This window comes from Lepidochelys kempii, chromosome 1, assembly GCF_965140265.1.
Source record: "Lepidochelys kempii isolate rLepKem1 chromosome 1, rLepKem1.hap2, whole genome shotgun sequence".
Taxonomy (NCBI): Eukaryota; Metazoa; Chordata; order Testudines; family Cheloniidae; genus Lepidochelys; species Lepidochelys kempii.
The window spans coordinates 158,780,008-158,805,820 of record NC_133256.1 but is presented as its reverse complement, the minus strand read 5'-3'; the positions used below and the strand labels follow the sequence as shown (position 1 = coordinate 158,805,820).

Here is a 25,813-nt window from a genome sequence, read left to right as displayed (position 1 = left end):
TGTCAAATACTAAAACGTATGCTAAGCTAGAATCCTGTTACACATGAGAACACTGACAAAGTTAGCATTCATTCTGATGTATATAAAATATATTATCATGAGGATGGGTATTATGACATGTAGAACTACTGGTTCAAGCTAATGTACCATGTGCATGAGTAATTACAATGAATGTAGGACAACTAAAAGAGGAGAGGAAAATAAGAAACACATGCATGCAAAAACTAAAATAGGAAAACATATTAGTGAGGACGCTAACCCTCATGCTTGAGGAACATAAGTTTAGGGAAAGAGATTGTATAACAAGCTGACTTCACAAGCCAAAGAGGGAATGGGCCTTCCAACCTTAAACCATACAACGGAGTTTCTAGAGGGGGTTGAGGGAGGTGTGAAGATGGGAGAACCACAGTAAGTCAGTTTTGGCATTCCAAGATTCAGACCAGTGCATGCAACAATCTTCTTCTCCACTACAATGAGTTATGTGTGTTTTTTTGAGGAGCTGATTTGACAAGCACCTCTTACGTTTATTCGAGCCTGGTACAGGATGACTCCAGCAGAGTTGTTGGCAGTACAGCGATAGACTCCCCCATCTCGAACTTGAGTGTTAGAGATATTCAGGTAGCTGACCACGTTGCCCTCAGAGGTGATAATCTGGCTGATACGATGATTACCATCTTTGATTATGGGATCTTCATCTAGTGTCCAGGTGATCGTAGGCAGAGGAGTCCCCTTCACATTGCACATAAGGGAGACAGGCTCTCCTGGACTCACCACTTTCTCACTGAAGGCAGAAATGATTTTGGGAGTTCCATCTGAAGAGGAAATGGAAAGCATGTGAACAACACTTACGCACAATAAAACTGCTCTCCCTACCTTTGTTTAGCCCAGCTCATAAACCAAGAGTTCTGAAAGAGATGCTAACCCTCATCCTTCAGCAACATAAGCCAACCTCTAATTAATGAAGTTTAGGAAGGATTTTTCCTATGGACAGGTTATCTAATAACGGATTACTGCAGGGTTTCTTTTGCACCTTCCTCTGAAGCTTCAGGTACTGACCACTGTTGGAGAGATGAAACTGGACTAGATGGACCATTGGTTTGTTCTGATATAGCAATTCCCATGTTCCTGTGAAAAAGGCTTAGACTCCATAGGCAACTGAGAAGCCAAAGAAGTATAGTGTAAGCCTAAGATGTTTGGGGATATACTTCGTACACATTTCAGTTCCTTTGAAAGTTAAGGATGAATAACAGTGGCCAAAACCAGGCATAACTTGTGTCTGCTAATTCCACACAGCTCTGTTCAGTCCAGTCCAGTCCAGTCCTACAATATCTTTTTTTTTTACCGGTATTAAAATAAGCCTTTTCCAAATACAAATTGCTACTCATGCTGATGATGACCATTTTGGAGGTATCTTAGTGTTGTACACAAATCTCCCAGGGTGAAAAGGACACCAAATATATTTTCTTCTGACCCATGTCACAATTTAACCAAAGTCTCCAAAGTGCAAGTTAGAAAAGAAAAGGTACGGGGTTTTCGAAGTATGGAGTAGAATTAAATTACTCTCTATCTGGATAGCCCAGAGGGATAATAGTTTTAAGAAAAATGACACTCGATTATTATTTAGAAGGTTCTTTCCCAGATCTTGCAACGCAGTACACTCTTTCTGTTGTTCTTTTTTAAATTATACTTTAAGACTGGTGTTTAGAATGGATTTAAATATAATCGGGGGTAAGAATGCATCTGGTTCAGCTCATAATCTGTAGGAAGCAGTCTAGTCAGAGGTTTAGAAAACAATTCTGCTTGCCATTGTCTGGATCTAATGCATAGCATGGCCAGCCAATTCATTTTAAAGTTGAGAAAATATTAGCATCAGCAAAGACTATAAGGGGGTGGTTTAATCACAGTATAGAGAATAGCTTAAGCCTCTTGAAAACCCCTCTCTTCCCACCCAGTGGGCTTTGCCCTATGGGAATAACTCATTTTAATTCCATACAAGATGTAATGGGGAAGGACATCAGTGACAAGCATCAGTAACTCTAATGTTGTGAGAGAATAAGCAGTGCACTCAGCACATTTCATGGAGGCTCAGACCAGCATAATTCCATTAGAAATAGCCTCTCCTTACCTAGTAATCTCAACACAGGATCACACAGAAAACTGAGGGAGATCTGATGATGTGTGTGGAGCTTGAATTGCTATCCCCACTAAATGTGCTGAATCTGAGCAGGATTTAAAAAAAAAAAAGTACAGCAGCGTTCTCTCTCCCCAGTACAATCACCTAGGAGCATCAAAATTATCATTCCCAGTACACTGAAACACCTAAATATTTCAGCAGGGACATTAGGTTGGGTTTCTTATATATTTTTTCTCTCCCTCTCTCTCTTTGTTCCTGTCCTATTGGATGTGTGACAGAGTATTTAAAATGTCTTTCTTCATCTCTGACTCTCTCTCTCTTCCTTTCCTTTTCCATGCATTTGCACTGTCATCTCTCAAGACAAAAAAGCTATTGGCTTTTTATCCTGAATGGAAACTGACACACGACAAATAAATCAGTGAGTGTGCTCAGTATGCACCTCTGCCCTTTTTTTATTCAAGTGACAGGCTTTTTTGGAGATGAAAGCAGACATTATTTTCCCAGCAAGACCTGAGTGTCTTTGAAATCTTTCCTGCTGTCGCTCTCTGATAACCTGCACTCTCTCGACATCATTATAGATTATCAATATGCTCTTTAGGCTTTCTTAGTCACAGGAGATGGTTGCCGAGGTAACTAGGTCCAGGCAGGTAATCTCTTCTTTTTCTATAAAGACTAAAAATAGTGGCCATGCCATGACTGCACTACAGCCTCATTAGTGAACTGGCTCTGTACAAATTGATTACTTTCCTCACTTGATTATTATGTGGAACATTGTGTCAGTTACTTAGTATGATCTCCAGACCTTCAACTGATTTCACAGCCAGCCTGAAAACTGTGTTTGGAATGAAATGTTTGATCCTCAGTGGGGATCTCTCTTCTCTCTTGTCCTGGAGATACAGAATTTTGGATAGCAGCAGAAAATTAATGCATTTGGTGGGGCTTCGGTAGAAGGGATATTTTTCAAATCAATTTATTTGACACTTGGACCTTCATTTCCTCTCATTTGTTGTTCTGGAGCCTGGAAAGGTACATATATCTCCCAAAGTGTGTGGCTAGCTTCATCCTTCCTACAGGCACAGGGTCTTCTCTCTCCTTATAATTGGAGACCACAAGCATATTATATATACTGTACTATATACATACTATAACACTTCACTGTAGCCAGTAACACTACTAAAGCAGGTAATGACTAACCTTCTAGCACCACCTGAACATAGTCTTGAGCAGACATCTTGTCCTTGCGTACAAAGCACTGGTACGCTCCACCATCACTTTTGGCCATGCCATCCATAATGAGATTCTCACGGTTGATCCCCACGATTCTCACGTTGTTTCCAGGGTTGATGATTTCACCATTTCGGTACCAGGAGAGTTCTTGGTCTTCAGTTCCAGTCACACTGCAGGACAAGGACACTTGACTACCAACACTGCTTTTAACTTTCCGTGGACTGATTGTGGCTTTCAGAGGCTCTGAAGATTTAAGTCAAAAGGAGAGGGGGGGGGAAGGAAGACATTATGTATCTTTTTAAAAAATATGACTAACAGGTGCCCTTTCACTGAGAAAAAATACTGAATCACAAACACACATCACTGAAATGAGAATAGGCGGCCATGTTTGCTTTCAAGGGCCTTTTAAGGCCACAGTCCCACAATTAGTTCTGCACAGGCAGACCTCTATACCCAGTTGGAGTCCCACTGCCATCAGTGGGGCTCTGCCTGGATGCGAGTGTGCCCCTGTGTGGAACTCACTGTGAGATAAGCAAACAAAGCAGTAAAATAGCCCAAGGGACTTTAATCTCAGTGTCACCATTTAAAAATATTATGATATATTTTTATTGAAGTTTGATATTATGTGTGAAAGAAAATTCACAGTATTGAAGTAACAATAGTAAACACAAGGAAGGGAGTCTTTATCCACACACATACCAACAACTAAAACTACTGAATTTGGATCTCCATTCCAACCACCCTACATTTTGATTGGGCCCAGTACATATATAACAGACCACCATGGAATTTATATCCAGATGGGATTCTCCCCCAGGGTTTTTGTTCAATACCACCTCTATCAACAAGAAATAATTTAAAACATAATACATCTCTTTTATCGTCTGTGGATATCTATTATGAATTAAATGTGATGAGATATTGTTTATTTAGCATGTTTAATGACCAGCATTGTAACTAATATTGGAAACACTATCAATATTATTTATTTTACATTTCTCTCTCAGTCTCTCTCTCTTTCTCACACACACAGACACAGCTATGGATATAAGATATTAGACTATATTCTGTAAAATAGATGAGTTAAATAAAGAATTATATATTATATTTTATACAGACATACACAATTCCTTAGTTAACCTAATTCTGCTTTAAAGAATATTGTATAATATGATCATTTAAAAGTTATTATTATTTCCCTATTGAGGATTGCTAGATATTCCTGGTCTGTTATGAGCCTGTACAATATTAAGTGGATCTGATTCAACTATCTGTTATGAATGTTTTACAAATTTAGCTCTCTTTTTTAATTTATGAATCATTGATAAATGATCCTGAGTTTCTTTGGATGTATTTGTTATTTGTAATTATTCGCTGAATAATTTTTAGACAATGGATTGTTCACACACTTTTCCTTCTGACGATTTCTTATTCATGTTGTGTGGTTGGAAATCTAAATCAGATGGTATTGTTTCTGCTCCTTTATAGCAAAAAAATTAAACAACAGAAGAATAACAAAGAGCAAAACAATACAGCATTTCAGACTAATAATCATCTATGATAAAATTCATGAGACAGTCAGGATTTGCATACATTTTCATGAATACTCAGGGATTACCTGAATATTCAAAATAATGAATAGCAGGAATCCCAGTGACCAGAGCTTGACACTTTTATTCAGAAGACTCTTTGCAATTCATCCAGTTCGATTACCAAGCAAAATATATCCTTTATGTGAAAAATCACATAACCGTGTGATAAACTGTGTTCATTTTGCACTTCTGATCTCTCATCTGCATTCTGTCCACTAATCCATCTCCACTGAGACAGCTTATAACATTGCAAACCTTGGAGCAGCTTCAAGCAGCCACCATTGCCAATAACAAAAAAAGTAATAGCAACAAAAACAATAACAAAAGAAGCTTCTAGGTTTCCTTCTTTTCCTGCCATTGCAAAAGCAAGCACGATCATGAGTTTGAAATTATACTTGCCACATTCAATCCTGGACTTACGTTTTACATGCAGATGCCCTATCACCTCAGCAGTACCATAGTTGTTCCACACCTCACAAACGTAGTTGCCTGAGTCTGAAGGACGTGTGTTCTCTATCAGCAGACCTGTGACCGTCTGCCGAAACCTGCTATCTGGCTCCCAGGGAACGTTGTCCTTCAGCCAACGGTACTTTGGTGCTGGGTGCCCCGATGCTTTGCAAGGCAGCTCCACCCGCTGTCCTGCCATGGCTTTATGTTGGTCAAACCCATCCAGAATAGATGGTGCTGAGTTTGCTGGGTCTGGAAAGCAAATAGATGTTTTCAGTGTAGTTAATTAAGATGATTACATTTTTGAAGCAATATGCTGCTCTTTATCCTCCTTTTTTCAGTTGCTATCCCAGAATTTTATGTACTGTAAACTGCTAGTGTGGACCAGTCATCCAGATTGAGGTATCTCAGCAGTACTGGCTTACATCCAGCAGCATGTACTAAATAAACATTGCAGGATTACTTGGGAGCCCTCCCACTGGATTTTTTCCAGGTGGCAGTCATTCTTCACGTTACCCATCAGGAAAGAGAAGAGCCAGAAAGTGTAAACACAGTTCACCTAGAACTAAACCAACATATTCCACCCGCTTCTAAGGGGTCAGAAGATTTTGAACTAGAAGAGTGAATTATTCCCTTGTTAGAAGAGAAATGGGCAGAAGCAAGGGGCGGTGTGTTTGTAGTCTAATTGACAAATATTGTATACTCTTAAAAAGGAGTCTTAGACAGCAAAAGTAAACTGCAGCTTATAACTCCAGCAAACTGCTCTTTGTCCAGGTTCCCAGAAGACTTTCTCACACAAACAGGTCCCAAACTGCCATGTGACCGTTGTTATTTCTATTCTAGAGAAATGTGGCACATTAACTCCATGTTTATGCTTCGATACCTCACCAAACATAACGATCGACATGCTATGTCTTGTTTTTTCGCCTGTAAGCTCTTTAGGACAGGGGCTGTCATTTTCTTATGTTTGTGCTGCACGCTGTACAATGGGGCCCAAGCTAATTGAGGCCTCTAGGCACCACCACACAATACATGTTTATTACTACTACTAAAATAAAATACAATAAATAATAATGAAAATATCAAATATTGACTTAAATGAAGCTATTTTTCTTATATCTTAACCAATTTTGCGACAACAATGGTAGACTCCACATGTTAAACTTCCCCTCTCTCTCACCTAGCATATGTTGATCTATTTGTTGCACTCCATCTGCTGTGTACTATAGAGTTGTTATGCAAGTTATAAAAACAGTTCTAAAAAATAAAACACCATTAGACTGCAAACAAATGGGCTAAGCAGTCACCCACGTTAATTGTATATAAACAGTTAGTAAAATATGAATTGTCAGGTTTAATCAAAGATAACCACACAATTTTTGCCTCTCTCTGGAGGCTAGCAAAACACTTGAACCACTATAAAATGGTTATTAATCTTTCCATAATTGTTGTTCTTTGAGATATGTTGCACATATCCATCCCACTGTAGGTGTGTGTGCCCCAGTGCACAGTCATTGGAGAATTCTTTCCCTTAGCAGAACCCACTGGAGTGGCACAAAGGCCCACTGCTACCTCATGTATTGCACACAACTATAAAGGGAAGAACTATCCCTGACCTCCCTCAGTTCCTTCCCCCCGGAAGATTCTGATAGGGAGGGGAAGGAAAGCAGGGCGTGGAAAGGACTTGTGCAACACATCTTGAAGAACAATAGTTACAGAAAGGTTACTAACTGTTTCTTCTTCTTTGAGTGATTGCACATGGCCATGCCTCTGTGGCTGACTCACAAGCAACCCCAAGTGCAGGTTGTGTGAGTCTGTGTGAACAGGGACTGGAGGACCACTTGTCCAAATTTAGCATTGTCTCTAGATTGTTGAGAGATGGCGTAGTGAGAGGTAAATATATGACAAGATGACCAGATTGCTGCTTTGCAAATGTCTAATATGGGAATGTTAGCCAGAAAAGTCACAGATGCTGCTTGGGACCTAGTTGAATGACCCAACACTCTATCAAGAGCCTTCATGTTAGCCAACTGGTAACAAAAACAAATACAATGGGATATCCAAGACACGATCCTTTGAGTGAATACAGAACTGCCCTTCCTTCTGTCTGCAAATGCCATAAACAACTGAGTCGAAGACCTGAAAGGTTTAATCTGATCCAGATAAAAAGTGAAAGCTCTTCTAACATCAGAGCATGAAGGCTCTCCTCACCCTTATGACCATGATGCTTTGGGAAGAAAGTCAGCAAGAAGATTCCTTGGTTAATATGAAAAGTGGAAACCACCTTGGTAAGAAATTTTGGGTGAGGATGATGGCAAACTTTTTCAGTGTAGAAACATGTACATGGAGGATCTGACACTAGCACCCTGAGCTCTCCCACTCTCCTGACTGGTATAATGGCCACTAAAAAAAGCTACCTTCATCAAAGGAGGCAACTGGGAGCAGGTCAATTGAGGCTCCATGCGGGCGTGGCTGGCGGGACCCATCATCTTTGCTAAGACTAGATTCAGGCTCCATAGGGGAGCAGCATTCTACGCATGCAGAAATAGTCTGTCCAAGCCCTTTAAAAGTCTTACAGACATTGGGATGGAAAAAAGAGATCAGTTAGCAATAGGTGGGAATGCTAGGATAGACATTAGCTACACACTGATTGAGTTAATCTCCAACACTTGGAGTTTTAGGGATAGAAGATAGTCTAGCATGTGCTGAATAGAAGCAAGGACTGGGGAAAACCCTTTCAGCCTGGATCAAATGGAAAATCTCTTTCATTTCGCCAGGTAAGCGCTCTTATTTGATGGTTTTGTACTATTCAGCAGCACCTCCTGAACTTCCCTTGAGCAGGACTCTGCCACCAACGTCAACTGGGGGCTGGTCCCATTCCCACTCTTCTTGAGATTGATCATGAAACGGGTCCTGAATTTTTGGTGCTGGGCTCAGTACCAATGCTAAGTTGTCTGCAGCATTGATGTTCCTTGTGGCCAGTAGATGGAGTTGGCCGAGATGGATGCAGAGGTGCTCTTGATTGAGGGGGAAACCCTCAATACTTCTCAGAGCAGGGCTTAAAGCCCTTATAGATATTACATCTGTTGCTTACGTGAGCCTTCCCCAAGCACTTAAAGCAGCTGAGGTGAGGGTCCCTAATCAGCACTGCCTTACCACAAGAGTGGCAGGGCTTGAAGCCCGGAGACTGCATAACTCCAGTACTGGGGCTGGTACCCAGATTAGGCACTGGAGACACACAAACAACAACAAAAAAATCATTTTTTTCTTTTTCAACTCATCTACACTAATGAACTAAACAGATTCTAAAAATGGTACTGCTTATACACTAAAATAAAAGACTTGCAGAATCAATAAAAAAGGGAGCTCCAGCAACTGTCATGGGCAGTAGGAAGGAAGTAAGGGGGTGAGGGCGGTCAGGGTGGCTCTTCCCTTTATGCTTGTGTGTGGTGCACGAGTCAGCAGAAAGCGCTTGTGCCACCCCAATGGGTATCACTAGGAAAAAACCTCTCCGACAGCTGTGCTGTGGAGTGCAAAAACACCTACAGTGGAATGGACATGTGCAATTACTTGAGGAAGACCATCAGTGCTGTAGCATGTTTTCACCAACTGTAAGCTCTACCATCCAAACCAATGATTTTACATGCATTAGTAGCCACTGGGCCTATCTTTGGCAACAACACCTATAACATTTGTTAGCATGCCGTGCTGTGCATGTGTGGCTTTCAGAAATTACACTCTCCCAGTAACATTTTAGAAAAGCTGAAAGCAATCATAACAAAGTGGTTAACCTGCTCCTCCTTCATCTCTGGTTTGTAGCGTCAGACCACAGCCACAATGTGAAGATGTTGTGTAACAAGAGTTTCTGTATATATCCTGTTTGGCACTCTGCTGCCTCAACTTGGTTTTGATGGAGTTAACTCAGGAGAAATGCAAATATGGATAGGATGCTAGTAATGGTCCCTATGATATGCCGACACTTCAGTGGACTGTTCAACATCTCATAAGTTTAAAGAGCTTCAGATGCACAGTGGTCTTCTCTGCTACTGAATGAAGTAAGTGTGTGTGGTCTTAATTCCACCAGGGATGTGCCTAGGATGGCTATAGGAGGTGCACATAGTGATACAACATTTTATATGCTTTCTAACCACACTCAAGAGGACACTAACCTGTACATCACCCCTGATGTGTGCTATTTTATGGGCATTAAATCAAACCACAAAGCTGATGAGTTGTGATGTTGCTGCTGTCAACCAGATGATATTGTCCATTATGGTGCTGGAGTGGACAAAAGATCTGAGGGCCATCAGAACAAAAAGGTAGATGAAGTAGTACTATCATGAGGGTGCAGAATACAACAGATGCTACAGAGTAACAGAGGGTATGTCTACACTATGAAATTAGGTCGAATTTATAGAAGTCGTTTTTTTAGAAATCGGTTTATATATTCGAGAGTGTGTGTCCCCACACAAAATGCTCTAAGTGCAGTAAGTGCATTAACTCGGCGGAGTGCTTCCACAGTACTGAGGCTAGCATCGACTTCTGGAGCGTTGCACTGTGGGTAGCTATCCCACAGCTCCCGCAGTCTCCGCCGCCCATTGGAATTCTGGGTTGAGATCCCAATGCCTGATGGGGCAAAAACATTGTTGTGGGTGGTTCTGGGTACATGTCGTCAGGCCCTCCCTCTTTCCCTCCATGAAAGCAGCAGCAGACAATTGTTTCACATCTTTTTTCCTCATTTACCTGTGCAGACGCCATACCACGGCAAGCACGGAGCCCGCTCAGCTCACTGTGACCATACGCCTCCTGGGAGCTGGCAGATACGGTACTGCATTGCTACACAGCAGCAGCTCATTGCCTTGTGGCAACAGACGGTGCAATAGGCCTGATAACCATCGTCATCATGTCTGAGGTGCTCTTGGCTGCCTCGATAAGGTCGGTCAGGAGCGCCTGGGCAGACATGGGCTCATGGACTAAAATAGGAGTGACTCGACTAGGTCATTCTCTTTAGTCCTGCCGGCAGTCGTATTGCACCGTCTTCTGCTGAGCAGCTAGGAGATGAGGATGGCTAGCAGTCCTACTGCACCATCTGCTGCCAGCCAAAGATGTAAAAGATAGATGGAGTGGATCAAAACAAGAAACAGACCAGATTTGTTTTGTATTCATTTGCTTCCCCCCCTCCCTCCCTCCATGAAATCAACGTCCAACAATTGTTTCGGTGAGGTCTGTCAGGGGCACCTTGAAAAATTTAACAGAGATTCAGTCTTGCCTGGAATACCAGTGGGTTAAGCATTGGCCTGCTAAACTCAGGGTTTTGAGTTCAATCCTTGAGGGGGTCATTCTGTGTGACAGTTGTTTTTGTTTCTCCTTGATGTAAAGCCACCCCCTTTGTTGATTTTAATTCCCTGTAAGCCATGTCCTCAGTCGCCCCTTTCTCCTTCAGAGCAACGGCAGACAATTGTTCCACGCCTTTTTTCCGTGCAGACACCATACCATGGCAAGCATGGAGCCCGCTCAGATCACTTTGGCAATTAGGAGCACATTAAACACCACGCGCATTATCCAGCAGTATATGCAGCACCAGAACCTGGCAAAGCGAAACCGGGTGAGTAGGCGACATTAGCGTGGTGACGAGAGTGATGAGGACATGGACACAGACTTCTCTCAAAGCACGGTCCCTGGCAACGTGGGCATCATGGTGCTAATGGGGCAGGTTCATGCCACGGAATGCCGATTCTGGGCCCGGGAAACAAGCACAGACTGGTGGGGACTGCATAGAGTTGCAGGTTTGGGATGATTCCCAGTGGCTGCGAAACTTTTGCATGTGTAAGGGCACTTTCATGGAACTTTGTGACTTGCTTTCCCCTGCCCTGAAGCACCAGAATACCAAGATGAGAGCAGCCCTCACAGCTGAGAAGCAAGTGGCAATAGCCCTGTGGAAGCTTGCAACACCAGACAGCTACTGGTCAGTCAAGAATCAATTTGGAGGGGGCAAATCTACTGTGGGGGCTGCTGTGATGCAAGTAGCCAATGCGAACAAAGATCTGCTGATATCAAGGGTAGTGAGTCTGGGAAATGTGCAGGTCATAGTGATGGCTTTGCTGCAATGGGATTCCCTAACTGTGGTGGGGCCATAGACGGAACCCATATCCCTATCTTGGCACCGGAGCACCGAGCTGGCGAGTACATAAACCGCAAGGGGTACTTTTCAATAGTGCTGCAAGCACTGGTGGATCACAAGGGACGTTTCACCAACATCAACGTAGGATGGCCGGGAAAGGTACATGACGCTCGCATCTTCAGGAACTCTGGTCTGTTTCAAAAGCTGCAGGAAGGGACTTTATTCCCAGACCAGAAAATAACCGTTGGGGATGTTGAAATGCCTATATGTACCCTTGGGGACACAGCCTACCCCTTAATGCCATGGCTCATGAAGCCATACACAGGCAGCCTGGACAGTAGTCAGGAGCTGTTCAACTACAGGCTGAGCAAGTGCAGAATGGTGGTAGAATGTGCATTTGGACGTTTAAAGGCGCGCTGGCGCAGTTTACTGACTCGCTTAGACCTCAGCGAAACCAATATTCCCACTGTTATTACTGCTTGCTGTGTGCTCCACAATATCTGTGAGAGTAAGGGGGAGACGTTTATGGCAGGGTGGGAGGTTGAGGCAAATCGCCTGGCTGCTGGTTATGCGCAGCCAGACACCAGGTCAGAAGAGCACAGGAGGGTGCTGTGCGCATCAGAGAAGCTTTGTAAACCAGTTTCATGACTGGCCAGGCTACGATGTGAAAGTTCTGTTTGTTTCTCCTTGATGAACCCCCCCCCACACACACCTTGGTTCACTCTACTTCCCTGTAAGCTAACCACCCTCCCCTCTTCGATCACTGCTTGCAGAGGCAATAAAGTCATTGTTGCTTCACATTCATGCACTCTTTATTAATTCATCACACAAATAGGGGGATAACTGCCAAGGTAGCCCGGGAGGGGTGGTGGAGGAGGGAAGCACCAGGTGGGGTGGTGGAGGAGGGAAGGACAAGGCCACACAGCACTTTAAAACTTTAAAACTTATTGCATGTCAGCCTTCTGTTGCTTGGGCAATCTTCTGGGGTGGAGTGGCTGGGTGGCCGGAGGCGCCCCCACTGCGTTCTTGGGCGTCTGGGTGAGGAGGCTATGGAACTTGGGGAGGAGGGCGGTTGGTTACACAGGGGCTGTAGCGGCAGTCTGTGCTCCTGCTGCCTTTCCTGCAGCTCAACCATACGCTGGAGTGTATTAGTTTGATCCTCCAGCAGCCTCAGCATTGAATCCTGCCTCCTCTCATCATGCTGCCGCCACCTATCAGCTTCAGCCCTCTCTTCAGCCCGTCACTTACTCTCCTCAGCCCGCCACCTCTCCTCCCGGTCATTTTGTGCTTTCCTGCACTTTGACATTGTCTGCCTCCACACATGTGTCTGTGCTCTGTCAGTGTGGGAGGACAGCATGAGGTCAGAGAACATTTCAGCGTGAGTGCGTTTTTTTCGCCTTCTAATCTTCGCTAACCTCTGGGAAGGAGAAGATCCTGTGATCCTTGAAACACATGCAGCTGGTGGAGAAAAAAAAAGGGACAGTGGTATTTAAAAAGACACATTTTATAGAACAACGGGTGCACTCTTTCACGGTAAACCTTGCTGTTAACATTACATACATAGCACATGTGCTTTCGTTACAAGGTTGCATTTTGTTTGCCCCCACTGTATGGCTAACCACTCTCCTTCCCATGGCTAACAGCGGGGAACATTTCTGTTCAGCCACAGGCAAACAGCCCAGCAGGAATGGGCACCTCTGAATGTCCCCTTAAGAAAAGCACCCTATTTCAACCAGGTGACCATGAATGATATCACTCTCCTGAGGATAACACAGAGAGATAAAGAATGGATGTTGTTTGAATGCCAGCAAACATACGGTGCAATGCTTTGTTTTACAATGATTCCCAACTACATGCTACTGGCTTGGCGTGGTAAAGTGTCCTACCATGGAGGACGGAATCAGGCTGCCCTCCCCAGAAAACTTTTGCAAAGGCTTTGGGAGTACATCCAGGAGAGCTTTATTGAGATGTCCCTGAAGGATTTCCGCTCCATCCCCAGACACATTAACAGACTTTTCCAGTAGCTGTACTGGCCGCGAATGTCAAGGCAAATTAATCATTAAACACGCTTGCTTTTAAACCATGTATAATATTTACAAAGGTACACTCACCAGAGGTCCCTTCTCCGCCTGGTGGGTCCGCGACACAGCCTTGGGTGGGTTCGGGGGTTACTGGCTCCAGGTCCAGGGTGAGAAACAGTTCCTGGCTGTCGGGAAAACCGGTTTCTCCGCTTGCTTGCTGTGAGCTATCTACAACCTCATCATCATCTTCCTCATCCCCAAAACCTGCTTCCGTGTTGCCTCCCCCTCTATTGACGGAGTCAAAGCACAGGGTTGGGGTAGTGATGGCTGAACCCCCTAAAATGGCATGCAGCTCATCATAGAAGTGGCATGTTTGGGGCTTTGACCCGGAGCGGCCGTTTGCCTCTCTGGTTTTCTGGTAGGCTTGCCTGAGCTCCTTAAGTTTCACGCGGCACTGCTTCGGGTCCCTGTTATGGCCTCTGTCCTTCATGCCCTGGGAGATTTTGACAAATGTTTTGGCATTTTGAAAACTGGAACGGAGTTCTGATAGCATGGATTCCTCTCCCCATACAGCGATCAGATCCCATACCTCCCATTTGGTCCATGCTGGAGCTCTTTTGCAATTCTGGGACTCCATCATGTTCACCTCTGCTGATGAGTTCTGCACTCACCTGCAGCTCGCCATGCTGGCCAAACAGGAAATGAGATTCAAAAGTTCATGGGCCTGTTCCTGTCTACCTGGCCAGTGCATCTGAGTTGAGAGTGCTGTCCAGAGCGGTCACAATGGAGCACTCTGGGATAGCTCCCGGTGGCCAATACCGTCGAATTGCATCCACAGTACCCCAAATTCGACCCAGCAAGGCCAATTTCAGCACTAAACCCCTCGCTGGGGGTGGAGTAAAGAAATCGATTTTAAGAGCCCTTTAAGTCGATAAAAAGGGCTTCATCGTGTGGACGGATGCAGGGTTAAATCAATTTAACGCTGCTAAATTCGACCACAACTTCTAGTGTAGACCAGGGCTTAGAATCAGTGATGCAGTGAGAAGATCATAACATCCTGGCCACCTTAAGTCAGTTTGTTTAATTTTTTTAAAACTGATTTTATAACTTATTGAAAACTTGGAAGTGACTTTTAAAATACATCCTGGCTGTGATTGGCAAAGCTACCTAAGGGAACTAGATGCCCAAGTTTCACTGAAACTGATGAGGTTTGGATATCCTGTTGTGATAATTGGGCTTGCAAATGTACCCTGATTGTGAGCCCAATTTTAAAAAGTGAGTGTATGTTCATGAGACGTCACAATAACCCATAACAACAAATGTGTATGGAAAAGGGTATGAAAAGGAGACAAAGACTGAATATTTTTAAAAGGCCGACTGATATTACTCAAGCACTGTGCTAAATCATATTTGGTAAACAAGAAAAGTATGGAACAAGAAATCAGTGAACCATAATTGGTGTTTCGGAAACTACGCCTAATTGTTGACAAAATAATGAGAGGACAGGCTATTCCATCCATCCCTCTGTTTGCAGGTCCTTAAAGAAAGAGAATTTTGGAAGTAAAATTGGCTACTAGAGCAAGTTTCATCACCGCGGCTGACAGTCTCTCTATCTCCTGGGCCTTTGTAATCCTAATCCTGAGAGAGGTCCTGACCAGACTGGGCTAGAGAGAGGGACCCAGATGACATCACAACCTCTACTGGCTCCAGCTGAATCCCAAACACCACTTAGGCAGATCTGAATATATTTTTTTTAAAAAGCGTTTGCATCCCTCTTCTACAAGTTGCATATAAAATGGCTACACATTTTATAGGAAATTCCACTTTTTTGTTTGTTTGGTGTGGTTGCCACTTTTGTGCAACACTATTCAAAAGCTTCCAGGGGCAGGAGGCTTTTGAATAGATGTTTTCAGTTTCAAAGTGTTTGACAGGTCTAAGTGGTACAGTTTGCAATCCCCTAAAGTGCAAATCCATGAAGTGGCATTCAGACCTTGGAACACAACAAGGATCACCTATTCAGATACAGGGAACTAAAGAAGTGGATGAAGAAAAAAAAGATATCTAAAATACCAGAGTCCAACATGCATATGCTTGCTTCATGGAACAATTATTCCCTGTGGCACATGCACTGGTTTACAAAGCATGTGTGGTGGAGAAGATAATACAGATATAGATAACATAGATCCATTTTGGGATGCACAAAATAAAACTAAAGTGACCCTTCTTTCTTGCATTCTGTTCTAATGTATTCAGGTATCTCTTCAATAGCCATATTTTCTCATAGACTAGTCCTCAAATAGATTCCTACCATTTTTCAGTTAAAAACAGAAAGGAAAAGAGGAAAGGAAACCCATTTCTCTATTTGTAATCACCTCCAATAAAATAAACAGGAAAGCATAGAATATCAGGGTTGGAAGGAACCTCAGGAGGTCATCTGGTCCAACCCCCTGCTCAGAGCAGGACCAATCCCCAACTAAATCATCCCAGCCAGGGCTTTGTCAAGCCTGACCTTAAAAACTTCTAAGGAAGGAGAGTCCACCACCTCCCTAGGTAACACATTCCAGTGCTTCACCACCCTCCTAGTGAAAAAAGTTTTTCCTAATATCCAATCTAAACCTCCCCCACTGCAACTTGAGACCATTACTCCTTGTTCTGTCATCAGCTACCACTGAGAACAGTCTAGAGCCATCCTCTTTGGAACCCCCTTTCAGGTAGTTGAAAGCAGCTATCAAATCCCCCCTCATTCTTCTCTTCCGCAGACTAAACAATACCAGTTCCCTCAGCCTCTCCTCATAAGTCATGTGTTCCAGTCCCCTAATAATTTTTGTTGCCCTCTGCTGGACACTTTCCAATTTTTCCACATCCTTCTTGTAGTGTGGGGCCCAAAACTGGACACAGTACTCCAAATGAGGCCTCACCAATGTCGAATAGAGGGGAACGATCATGTCCCTCGATCTGTTGGCAATGCCCCTACTTATACATCCCAAAATGCCATTGGCCTTCTTGGCAACAAGGGCACACTGTTGACTTATATCCAGCTTCTCATCCACTGTAACCCCTACGTCCTTTTCTGCAGAACTGCTGCCTAGCCATTCGGTCCCTAGTCTGTAGCGGTGCATGGGATTCTTCCGTCCTAAGTGCAGGACTCTGCACTTGTCCTTGTTGAACCTCATCAGATTTCTTTTGGCCCAATCCTATAATTTGTCTAGGGCCCTCTGTATCCTATCCCTACCCTCCAGCATATCTACCTCTCCTCCCAGTTTAGTGTCATCTGCAAACTTGCTGAGGGTGCAATTCACACCATCCTCCAGATCATTAATGAAGATATTGAACAAAACCGGCCCCAGGACTGACCCTTGGGGCACTACGCTTGATACAGGCTGCCAACTAGACATGGAGCCATTGATCACTACCTGTTGAGCCTGACAATCTAGCCAGCTTTCTATCCACTTTATAGTCCATTCATCAAGCCCATACTTCTTTAACTTGCTGGCAAGAATACTGTGGGAGACTGTGTCAAAAGCTATGCTGAAGTCAGGGAATAACACATTCACTGCTTTCCACTCATCCATAGAGCCAGTTATCTCATCATAGAAGGCAATTAGATTAGTCAGGCATGACTTGCCCTTCGTGAATCCATGCTGACTGTTCCTGATCACTTTTCTCTCCTCTAAGTGCTTCAGAATTGATTCCTTGAGGAGCTGCTCCATGATTTTTCCAGGGACTGAGGTGAGGCTGACTGGCCTGTAACTCCCAGGATCCTCCTTCTTCCCTTTTTTAAAGATGGGCACTACATTAGCCTTTTTCCAGTCGTCTGAGACCTCCCCCGATCACCACGAGTTTTCAAAGATAATGTCCAATGGCTGTGCAATCAGATCTGCCAACTCCTTTAGCACTTCCTTTAGGGGAAAGGGATAGCTCAGTGGTTTGAGCATTGGCCTGCTAAACCCAGGGTTGTGAGTTCAAGGACTAGATGACCTCCTGAGGTCCCTTCCAAACCTGATCTTAAAAAAAAAAAAAAAAAAAGCACTATATCCCGATTCAAATATCTAATGAAAAACAAACTGCAGCAACCTCTTTAAAATATTGTGATTCAGCAGTCGGCTGTGAACAAGGACAATGAAAAATTGAGGCAAAACATTGTGTCTGAAACTGTTCAGCTGTAGATCTTGTGTGTGTGTCCTGTTAAGACAAAGTCATTGGGAGGCGGAATTCTGTGCGTGAAGCCAGATTCGGCTCTTGGTTACACCTGTAGAACCCCAGGGATTTCAGCAGGAGTGCATGAGTGTAAATGAGAGCAGAAGTTAGCTTTTCAGGGGTGTAAAACTCACCACTTCAAAAGCCCCAAATGCTGAAGTTAAGGTAGTGTACATTAGGATGTACCAGACTTCCCAGAATGACTGTGTGTGTGGAATTGGGCAGGAAAGGGAACTCTTTGCAGGGATATATCCTCTGGGCCACTCAAAAAAGGCATAAGTGATGGAACAGGCAGAAAGCCCTCTCTCCTCCTTATTCCAGGAAACAACTGGGGTAGAAACCCTCCTTTGCTGGTCAAGATAATGGCTTGATTATAGATTACCACTGGTTCAGGTTTAGCTTGATTGCATGAGAGAGTGGGGATATATTTCAGGGCTGAATGGGAAGGATGGAAATCATCTTTTACTGTTAAGACCAAATATCTGGGATAACTAGACAGACCATTGTGCTGGACTTATATTTCCTCATCTGGCTGGAAAAAGTACAGGTGAGTGTTTCAACCACATGGGACATAGTACAAATAGCAGGACTCGAATAGTGAAATACTTCTGGATTGTATAATGAAATAATATTTAGCATTTACATACTGATTTATATTTTCAAAGGGGCTGAACAATCATTAGAAAATATTCACAGAAGAAAGGGGAACAGCAGGTCTGATACTTTTGCAAGTCTTTGTGACCTAAGATCTCAGTCACAGTTGGCAAGCTGCAAGAAGTGGGGATTTGTGGATTTAATCACCAGATTTTCCTGATAAAGGATTAATCCCAGGGAAGGAGAATGAGTCCTTCCGTTGTTGGCTTGTGACAATTGCTATACCCAGAATGATCTGCAGGGCTATGGCCATATAACAGCTGTTTGATAGTGAAAACAGGTAATTGCTGCAATGCCATAATTAGGGCTTCTGTTTTTCAAGATTATTAATTTCATTTTTCAGAATTTATTTTTAGCATTTTTTGAGTTTTATGTGGCTGTCCAAAAATCAGGGGGTGGTGGGATTTTTGTAATGAGTAATCTCTTTGTCATATTCTCTAGCATGCTTTAATGTAGCACTGTTTCAGACAGCACTATGTTAAAGCACACCAGAGAATCTTTAGTGAGCACCTGCCAGGTTTATACTGACTAATTAATACACACCACATTAATGCACTTTAGAAATCATACCCCTGTAATCTGCATTACTGCTCTGTGTAGACAAACCCTTAGATCAGTGGTTCCCAAACTTGTTCCACCGCTTGTGCGGGGAAAGCCCCTGCTGGGCCAGGCCAGTTTGTTTACCGGCTGCGTCCACAGGTTCGGCAACCGCAATCGGCTGACCCTGCGGACGCGGCAGGTAAAGAAACAGGTCCAACCCGCCAGGGACTTTCCCTGCACAAGCGGCGGAACAAGTCTGGGAACCACTGCCTTGGATATGAATAACCATGTCTAGTGTTTATTGGATAAACACCAAATTTCTTTCTTTTTTTAAAATGAGATATATAAGGGTGTTTTATCACTGTTTCTCAATTAAATAAAGAAAAACCCCAGAAACCCTAGCTATAACCCATGCCACATGCATCACATAGGAAGGCTAGCCTCTTGGGGGGCTGGGACGGGGAGAGGCTGTGCACGTACAGTCTGGGGCACAAAATCAGCTGATTTTGCAGATGTGTGTGATTTTTGGATACAGAAACAGACATGTACAAAGACATTCACACACACACACACATACACCCATTAACCATCAGAGGAGGGAGGTTTTGGAACAGCCTTCCAGTAGGAGTAATGGGGGCAAGAAACCTAACTGGTTTTAAAATGGAATTTGTTACATTTATGAAAGGGATTACATGGCAGCGTTGCCTGCAATAGCAGGGGACTGGATTCAGTGATGCAGAAGATCCCTTCGAGGCCTCTGTTTGTAAGTGGGGTTTCTAATCCTATGCTGTGGCACTAAATCCCAGTCCCAGCAGCCATTGCCTTCTGTTCTCACTCTCAGCTCCCTCACGGTTCCCTGTATTAAGATTGGGAGAAGCATTTGTTTTTTTAAGCAGCTTGCATGTCCAATTTTGAAAATAGTTTCCTTTTTTGGACATGCACATTTGTTTGCATAATTCAACCAAATCCCTGGACAAATTTTACTGCCCTACCTTTTTTTTCAAATGGTAGAGCCATGTGTATTTAATTACCAAGATACAGGAAGGTGGAGTTTCATTGAGAGCCAGGAACTCCTGCATTTTTATCCCAGTTCTGAGAAGGAATTGCTGTGTAGCCTTGGACCTGTAGCTTCTATATTTTGAGGGGATAGTTTACATTATAGCATTATGGACAGTATTTTCCACATATGATACAACAGAAAATACATAATTGAGTGAAAAAAAAAAGAGAAAAGGCAACTTAAATTTATAATGTTTCACTTCTACAGGGAAAGTACTGTAGAGTCTTACCTACTTATTTGTGCATTTAGTTTGCTAGACAAGTCATTATTAGTACCAGTAGTTCCTGCCTTATCAGTGCAGTCTGATAGAAAGAGAAATATGTAGTATACCGAGTTTAAGAAATTCCAGAGTACCTGATACAAAAAGTCTTGCACTGTTGCTTTGTCTTGTTTCTCCAGTGTATCTGTGCCGCGTGATACATCGGTAGTTATACAATCCATCTTCATTCTGTACATCTACAATATACAAGGCTCCCGTGGATGTGATGAGAAATCTAGATCCTGAAAGATACAAGAGTTTACAGTGTTCAAAACCCCTGAAGATTTTTATTATTGTTTTGTCTTCTGAGGTAAAAAATAGACGTTTTCCTCATAAGAGTCTAGAGATAATGTGTTGCAAATCTTATATTTTACAAAGTGTCCATTCATGAATGCCTATCTTGAAATTAACTCAGGTGGATTTCATATAAAATTATGAGAACATATATGAAAAGTATGACATATGAATATAAAAGAAAGATATCATTAATTCATATCATTACAACACCAAATACCAGAGAGGTGTTTTAAATAAAATATAGGAGGGAATTGGCTAATATAGAATTTGAGCCAAATACTTTAAATGTCAAAGAGTATTATTTTATGCTAGTAATTTACCTGGGGAATAATATACATTAAAATAATTATCTGGGAGGATATGCATAATAAAACCATATTAAACCAAACTGGTCTCATTGTTCAGAAGCACCAGAAAACAAACAGAAATTTTTCAAATAAGATTGTGAGGAAAAGGGAAACTAATGAGGTTAGAGAGAAACTTGCAAAAATAGAAAGATTTTACACCAAGATCTGGAAACATCTCCAGCGCAGGAGACATATCTGGAAAAAGACTGGGACCCTGCACCGAGAAGGCCCTGCCACTCGTCTCTTTAAAGTGTGACTTCAGAACAGAAAACAAAGACAGCAAAGCTAACCTCAGATGACTTGAAGGGTTAATGCAATGGGAGACTCCTGGGCTTTGAGCCTAGATTAAGAGCTCAGATAAACTAGAAGAAAAGGGAAATGCTTTCAAGTTCAAATAACCAAAGTTTTTAAAACAAACAACAACAACAAAAAACAGCAATATTCTTAAAATTTTAGAAGCAAAGTCTAATTTCAAGAAGAAAGTAAGCCCAGCAGAGGTTGCTCTTTAAAAAGGGACAGGACGAATTTGTTCTGCTCCATCATTTGACCCACAGTCCCTTAAAATTGTCGAAATGTGGTGGAAAGTCTTCTCCAATTAATTTTTAAAATATTATATTATAAACAACCACTTGCATTTGGTATTAGTTTATGGAGGGGATGGTAAGGTGCGGTCGCCTACAATGGCATATGGCCTAATCCACAACTGCTACTAGCAAATGTCTCCAACGGACTGAGGTGGGATACTAGATGAGGAGGGTTCTGAGTTACGATGGAAAATTATTTCCCAGATGTCTGGTAGGTCTTGCCCACATGCTCAGGGATGGGAAGGAATTTTCCCCTAGGTCAGATTGGCAGAGAACCTGGATTTTTTATGCCTTCCTCTGTTACATGGGCCATAGGTCCTTGCTGATTTGAAGTAGAGTAAATGGTGGATTCTCTGTAAATTGAAGTCTCTACATCAAGATTTGAGGACTTCAGTAACTCAGCCAGAGGTTATGGGCCTACTACAAGAGTCAGTGGGTGAGATTCTGTGGCCTGCAATGTGCAGGAAGTCAGAATAGATGATCATGATGGTCCCTTCTGGCCTTAAAGTCTATGCATCTACATATAATATGTGAATATATTTATTTACATTTCTTTGTAATCCATTCTTCTTTGTATACAAGTTTTTATAATTTTTGTTTATGTATTTATTTATTTGCTCTGCTAACAGAACCAGGCAGGCACCCAATAAAGGGAACACAGAATAATGAACAAGCTCTGTTCTCCATGTTTTGTTGGTCTAATTGATAATGCGAACAACAATGACGAGAAATAAACAAGGTGAAGCAATGTTGTCCTGTGCACCATAAGAATCATGGACGATGAAGAGCTAGTTGTATTGATGAGGGGAACACTGTCAAATAAAAATGAACAAAATTTGGTCTTGTGGGTAAGGAGACTGGCGATCTCACTTCAATTCTCAGCTCTATCGTAGATTTCCTATATGAGCATGGACAAACCACTTAATCTATCTGTGCCTCAATTCCCCATCCACAAAATGGTGATAATCCTCTCTTTCTTCCACTTTTTGTCTACCTTGCCTCTTTAGATCATAAACTTTTGTGGACAGGGACTATATCCTACTTTGCATATGTATGGTGCTCAGCACAAGGGAAACCTGATCTCGTTTGGTGCCTCCAGACATTGCTGGAATATTAATCAATCAACAAATAAATAAATCTTTCAGGGAAAAAATAGGTTTTACCAAGTTTTTCCATTAGAGTAAATGGGAATTAAGAGAGACAGGATAAAAAGAAAATATATAGAATTGTTTTTCTGGTAACATTATCTATCATTTTGTAACTAGCATTGTAATTTGAATGCAGTGCAAGTTTTTGCACTCATAAGAACACCCACCCAACTTCCTCTGAAGACCCATCTGGCATTTTAGCCCTACATATGACTGCATTTAATAAAAGTAAGAGATAAACACTATATAGCAACACTAAGTGCACTATTGTTCTCCTGGTGTTTGATAACTCTTACAATGAGAACATTTGTACATGCATACTGCAAAATATATCCTACTCCCCGAATTATGGTGGAAAATATACAGGGATGACAAGTTATAAACCAATAGTCAATAACATGGATGTGAGAAACACTTCCTTTTAACCAGACATGGGTTTACGTACAGCTTTGTCTGTGATTAACAATATGAAGGGCATTTAGACACAAATGGGTCAAGGTATAAGCACTTCTAAGAATCAGTGAATCAAAATAAAATGATATTTGTGGAGAGGACAATTACCTGAGGCATCCCATTTAAGCAGTGATCTAAAAGAATTTGTAGAAATTCATTTAAAACCATAGCACAGACTAACCTTTGGAACAAGGCACAGTGTGCTAAAACAACCTTAGACAACCTTTCTTTCTCACGTTAGGTGCTGAATGATAAAATAACCTCAGATATGACACTGGCTTGGCCTGATCCTGCTTCCTTTCAAATCTATGCAATATTTGCCAATTATTTCAGTGGAGGCAGAGTTAGGCTGAACTTTGAATCTATTATTTTTTCTCATTTTTGCAAAAGATGTTAAACTATTATACTGAACTCCAAAAATATACAGTGAGCTCCTGCTCACTTTGGATCGGATGCAGAGCTCAGGGTCCAACCTGAGCAGATGTGGTAGACATGGGACAGATGTCATAGGGAGAGCGAGGGGAAAAGGCTTTTCAGCCATAGCATATCTGTGGAGGCACTCTGGGAGTATATTCAAACCTAAAACAAAGTGTTTACCTTTAGATGCTGCTTTTTTTTTTTTGACTATCCAAGGACCATTGTCTTAAAAATTGTAATTACTGAAATGCACAGGGTTTGCGTTTTAGCCCAGATTACTTTGAAACAAAACAGGCTTCTTAGCATAGTGGAAGTTAGATACCACCTCCTGGGAGATAGTATTTCAGAGCAGTACAATTATGGCTAAAATATACAATGTAAATCTCACAAGGAAAAAAAATCAGTATTTGTATTTTAAAATATTGGAATATCTTTAATTACAATGTTTGGAGAAAATGGTGTAGTCGATCTAACAATGCATAACTAACTCAAGAAGAATGGTCAGCACCACTCCTTTTACGTAAGAGGTTACTAGTGTGACTACGAGCTCTTTCCAGGAGTAGTGCTTAGCCAAACAGGGATTCTTTGGCTGTGTATGTTACTCTTCATACAGCAGTGAAAAATTTTACTGTCAAACCTTGCAACGGGTGAAAACACAGAAATTAGAGATTGAAAGTATCTATTAGATCATCTAGGGCATTCACTAGCTGGTATATGCTTGCTCTCTACATTACATTTTCTAATTATCTGTACAGTCTACTTTTAAATGGCCCCAGTGATGGGGCTTCTATCAATTCTTTGGAAGACAGTTCCATGGTGTTTCACTGGTATTCCGTGAAAAATTTATGTTCCTTAGTTTCACCATATTACTCTTCATTATACACCCTTGCACCATGCTAAGTAACCCTCCCTTTTCCATGGCATTTACAACCTATACACACACTCAGACAACTATGCAATCCACTCTCCTCTGCCCCTTTCTCATCATTTGGCCACCTAACTTCTTTGCAGCATTTTCATACATTTTACTCTGTAAAGATTCCAACATCTGTGCTAAAAAGGACACTTGCCATGTCATGCCAAAAACCCAGCCCACAGTCCCGATCCAGAACTTCTGAGGTATCCGACCAACATGTCTGCAGAATCTAGACTTTTATTTTTTTAAAAAAAGTTTATATTCCTTGTTTGCAAAGAAATCCTCATGATGTGAACCATGTAACCAAGACATAGATGTTTTCCTCTGACTGCAGGCAGGCTGACATGATCCCTCCAAGAGATGCGAGCTGCCCTCATTAATCTCAGTTGGGGCTAACTCTTAAGCCTAATGATCACACTTGAAAAGAATGAATTTTAAGTAATTTAAATGTATAGATATGGTCTTAATTATCTCATTTACCCAACCATGTATGAGAATAATGTAATTGTATGTGCAAATGGCCAAACATCCTAAAAGTGCCCTGCATCACTATCTCCTGTATTTCTTCTTCTTAGCATATGCACAAGGTGGCTCAGGTTGCACGTGATCAGGATTCATCACCAAATTTGGTCAGCTGGTTGGATCATTAGCTTCCCTGGCTTGGGCTGGGTACTGACAAGGAGTGCATTGTGAATGCTAATCCATGTCCCCCTCTCCAGTATTGACTGATTCTTATTGCAATAGTATCTTTACTAAGTAAAGCCCCAGTCCTGCAAAATTTAAGCCACTGAGGGATTACTCATGCATAAAGTTACACACATGCCAAAGTCTTTGCATATACTTGGGTTTAAAAGTTGAATTCCCTCAGCATCTCCCACCTAATGCATATTATTCCTGCCAATACAGAAAAAGGAATCTTATGTTAAGACCTATGTATATTGCCTATTGTTGTTCTAAGGGACATATATGAATGGATATGTAAGCCACTCCCAGACCCCACAATGCCCCTTCGCACCTCTGCATGTTGTTGGTTGAGCCTTCTTTCCCGTACTCCAGCCTCCAAAAGTTCTCACATGCGCCTATGTACACATGCCAGGCAAATTTGGTCTTATTTTTTAAAAAGCCTGTCTGAAAGCTAGAGAAACATCACATTATGTCTCTGCATAGCTAAGAATTTGTAAATGATCATTATCCAAGTAATGTGTTAAACACAATTATTTTGAAATATAGAGTTATTGATGTACATGTAATCTTCTTCTAGTCTTAGCCCCATGTATATGGGCTTGCCTCTTTGAACGTACACCTGATATTAACACGCTTTAAATGATCTCACGATCGGATATAAGAAAGGGAGTTGTTAAATAAAACCTTTACTTACTACGTTACTGAGGAATTTTTG

At 42.1% G+C, this 25,813-nt stretch overlaps 1 protein-coding gene across 1 annotated transcript in view; it reads right to left on the bottom strand.

Annotated features, from left to right (window-relative positions):
• DSCAM (DS cell adhesion molecule) overlaps positions 1–25,813 on the bottom strand; it is a 632,908-nt gene that overhangs the window by 239,613 nt on the left and 367,482 nt on the right. Inside the window, exons 4-7 of the mRNA XM_073360366.1 lie at positions 20,348–20,494; positions 5,374–5,652; positions 3,329–3,604; positions 516–812 (exon numbers count right to left, since the gene is read on the bottom strand). Coding sequence (XP_073216467.1) covers positions 516–812; positions 3,329–3,604; positions 5,374–5,652; positions 20,348–20,494 — 999 coding nt within the window. The remainder of the gene's footprint in view (positions 1–515; positions 813–3,328; positions 3,605–5,373; positions 5,653–20,347; positions 20,495–25,813) is intronic.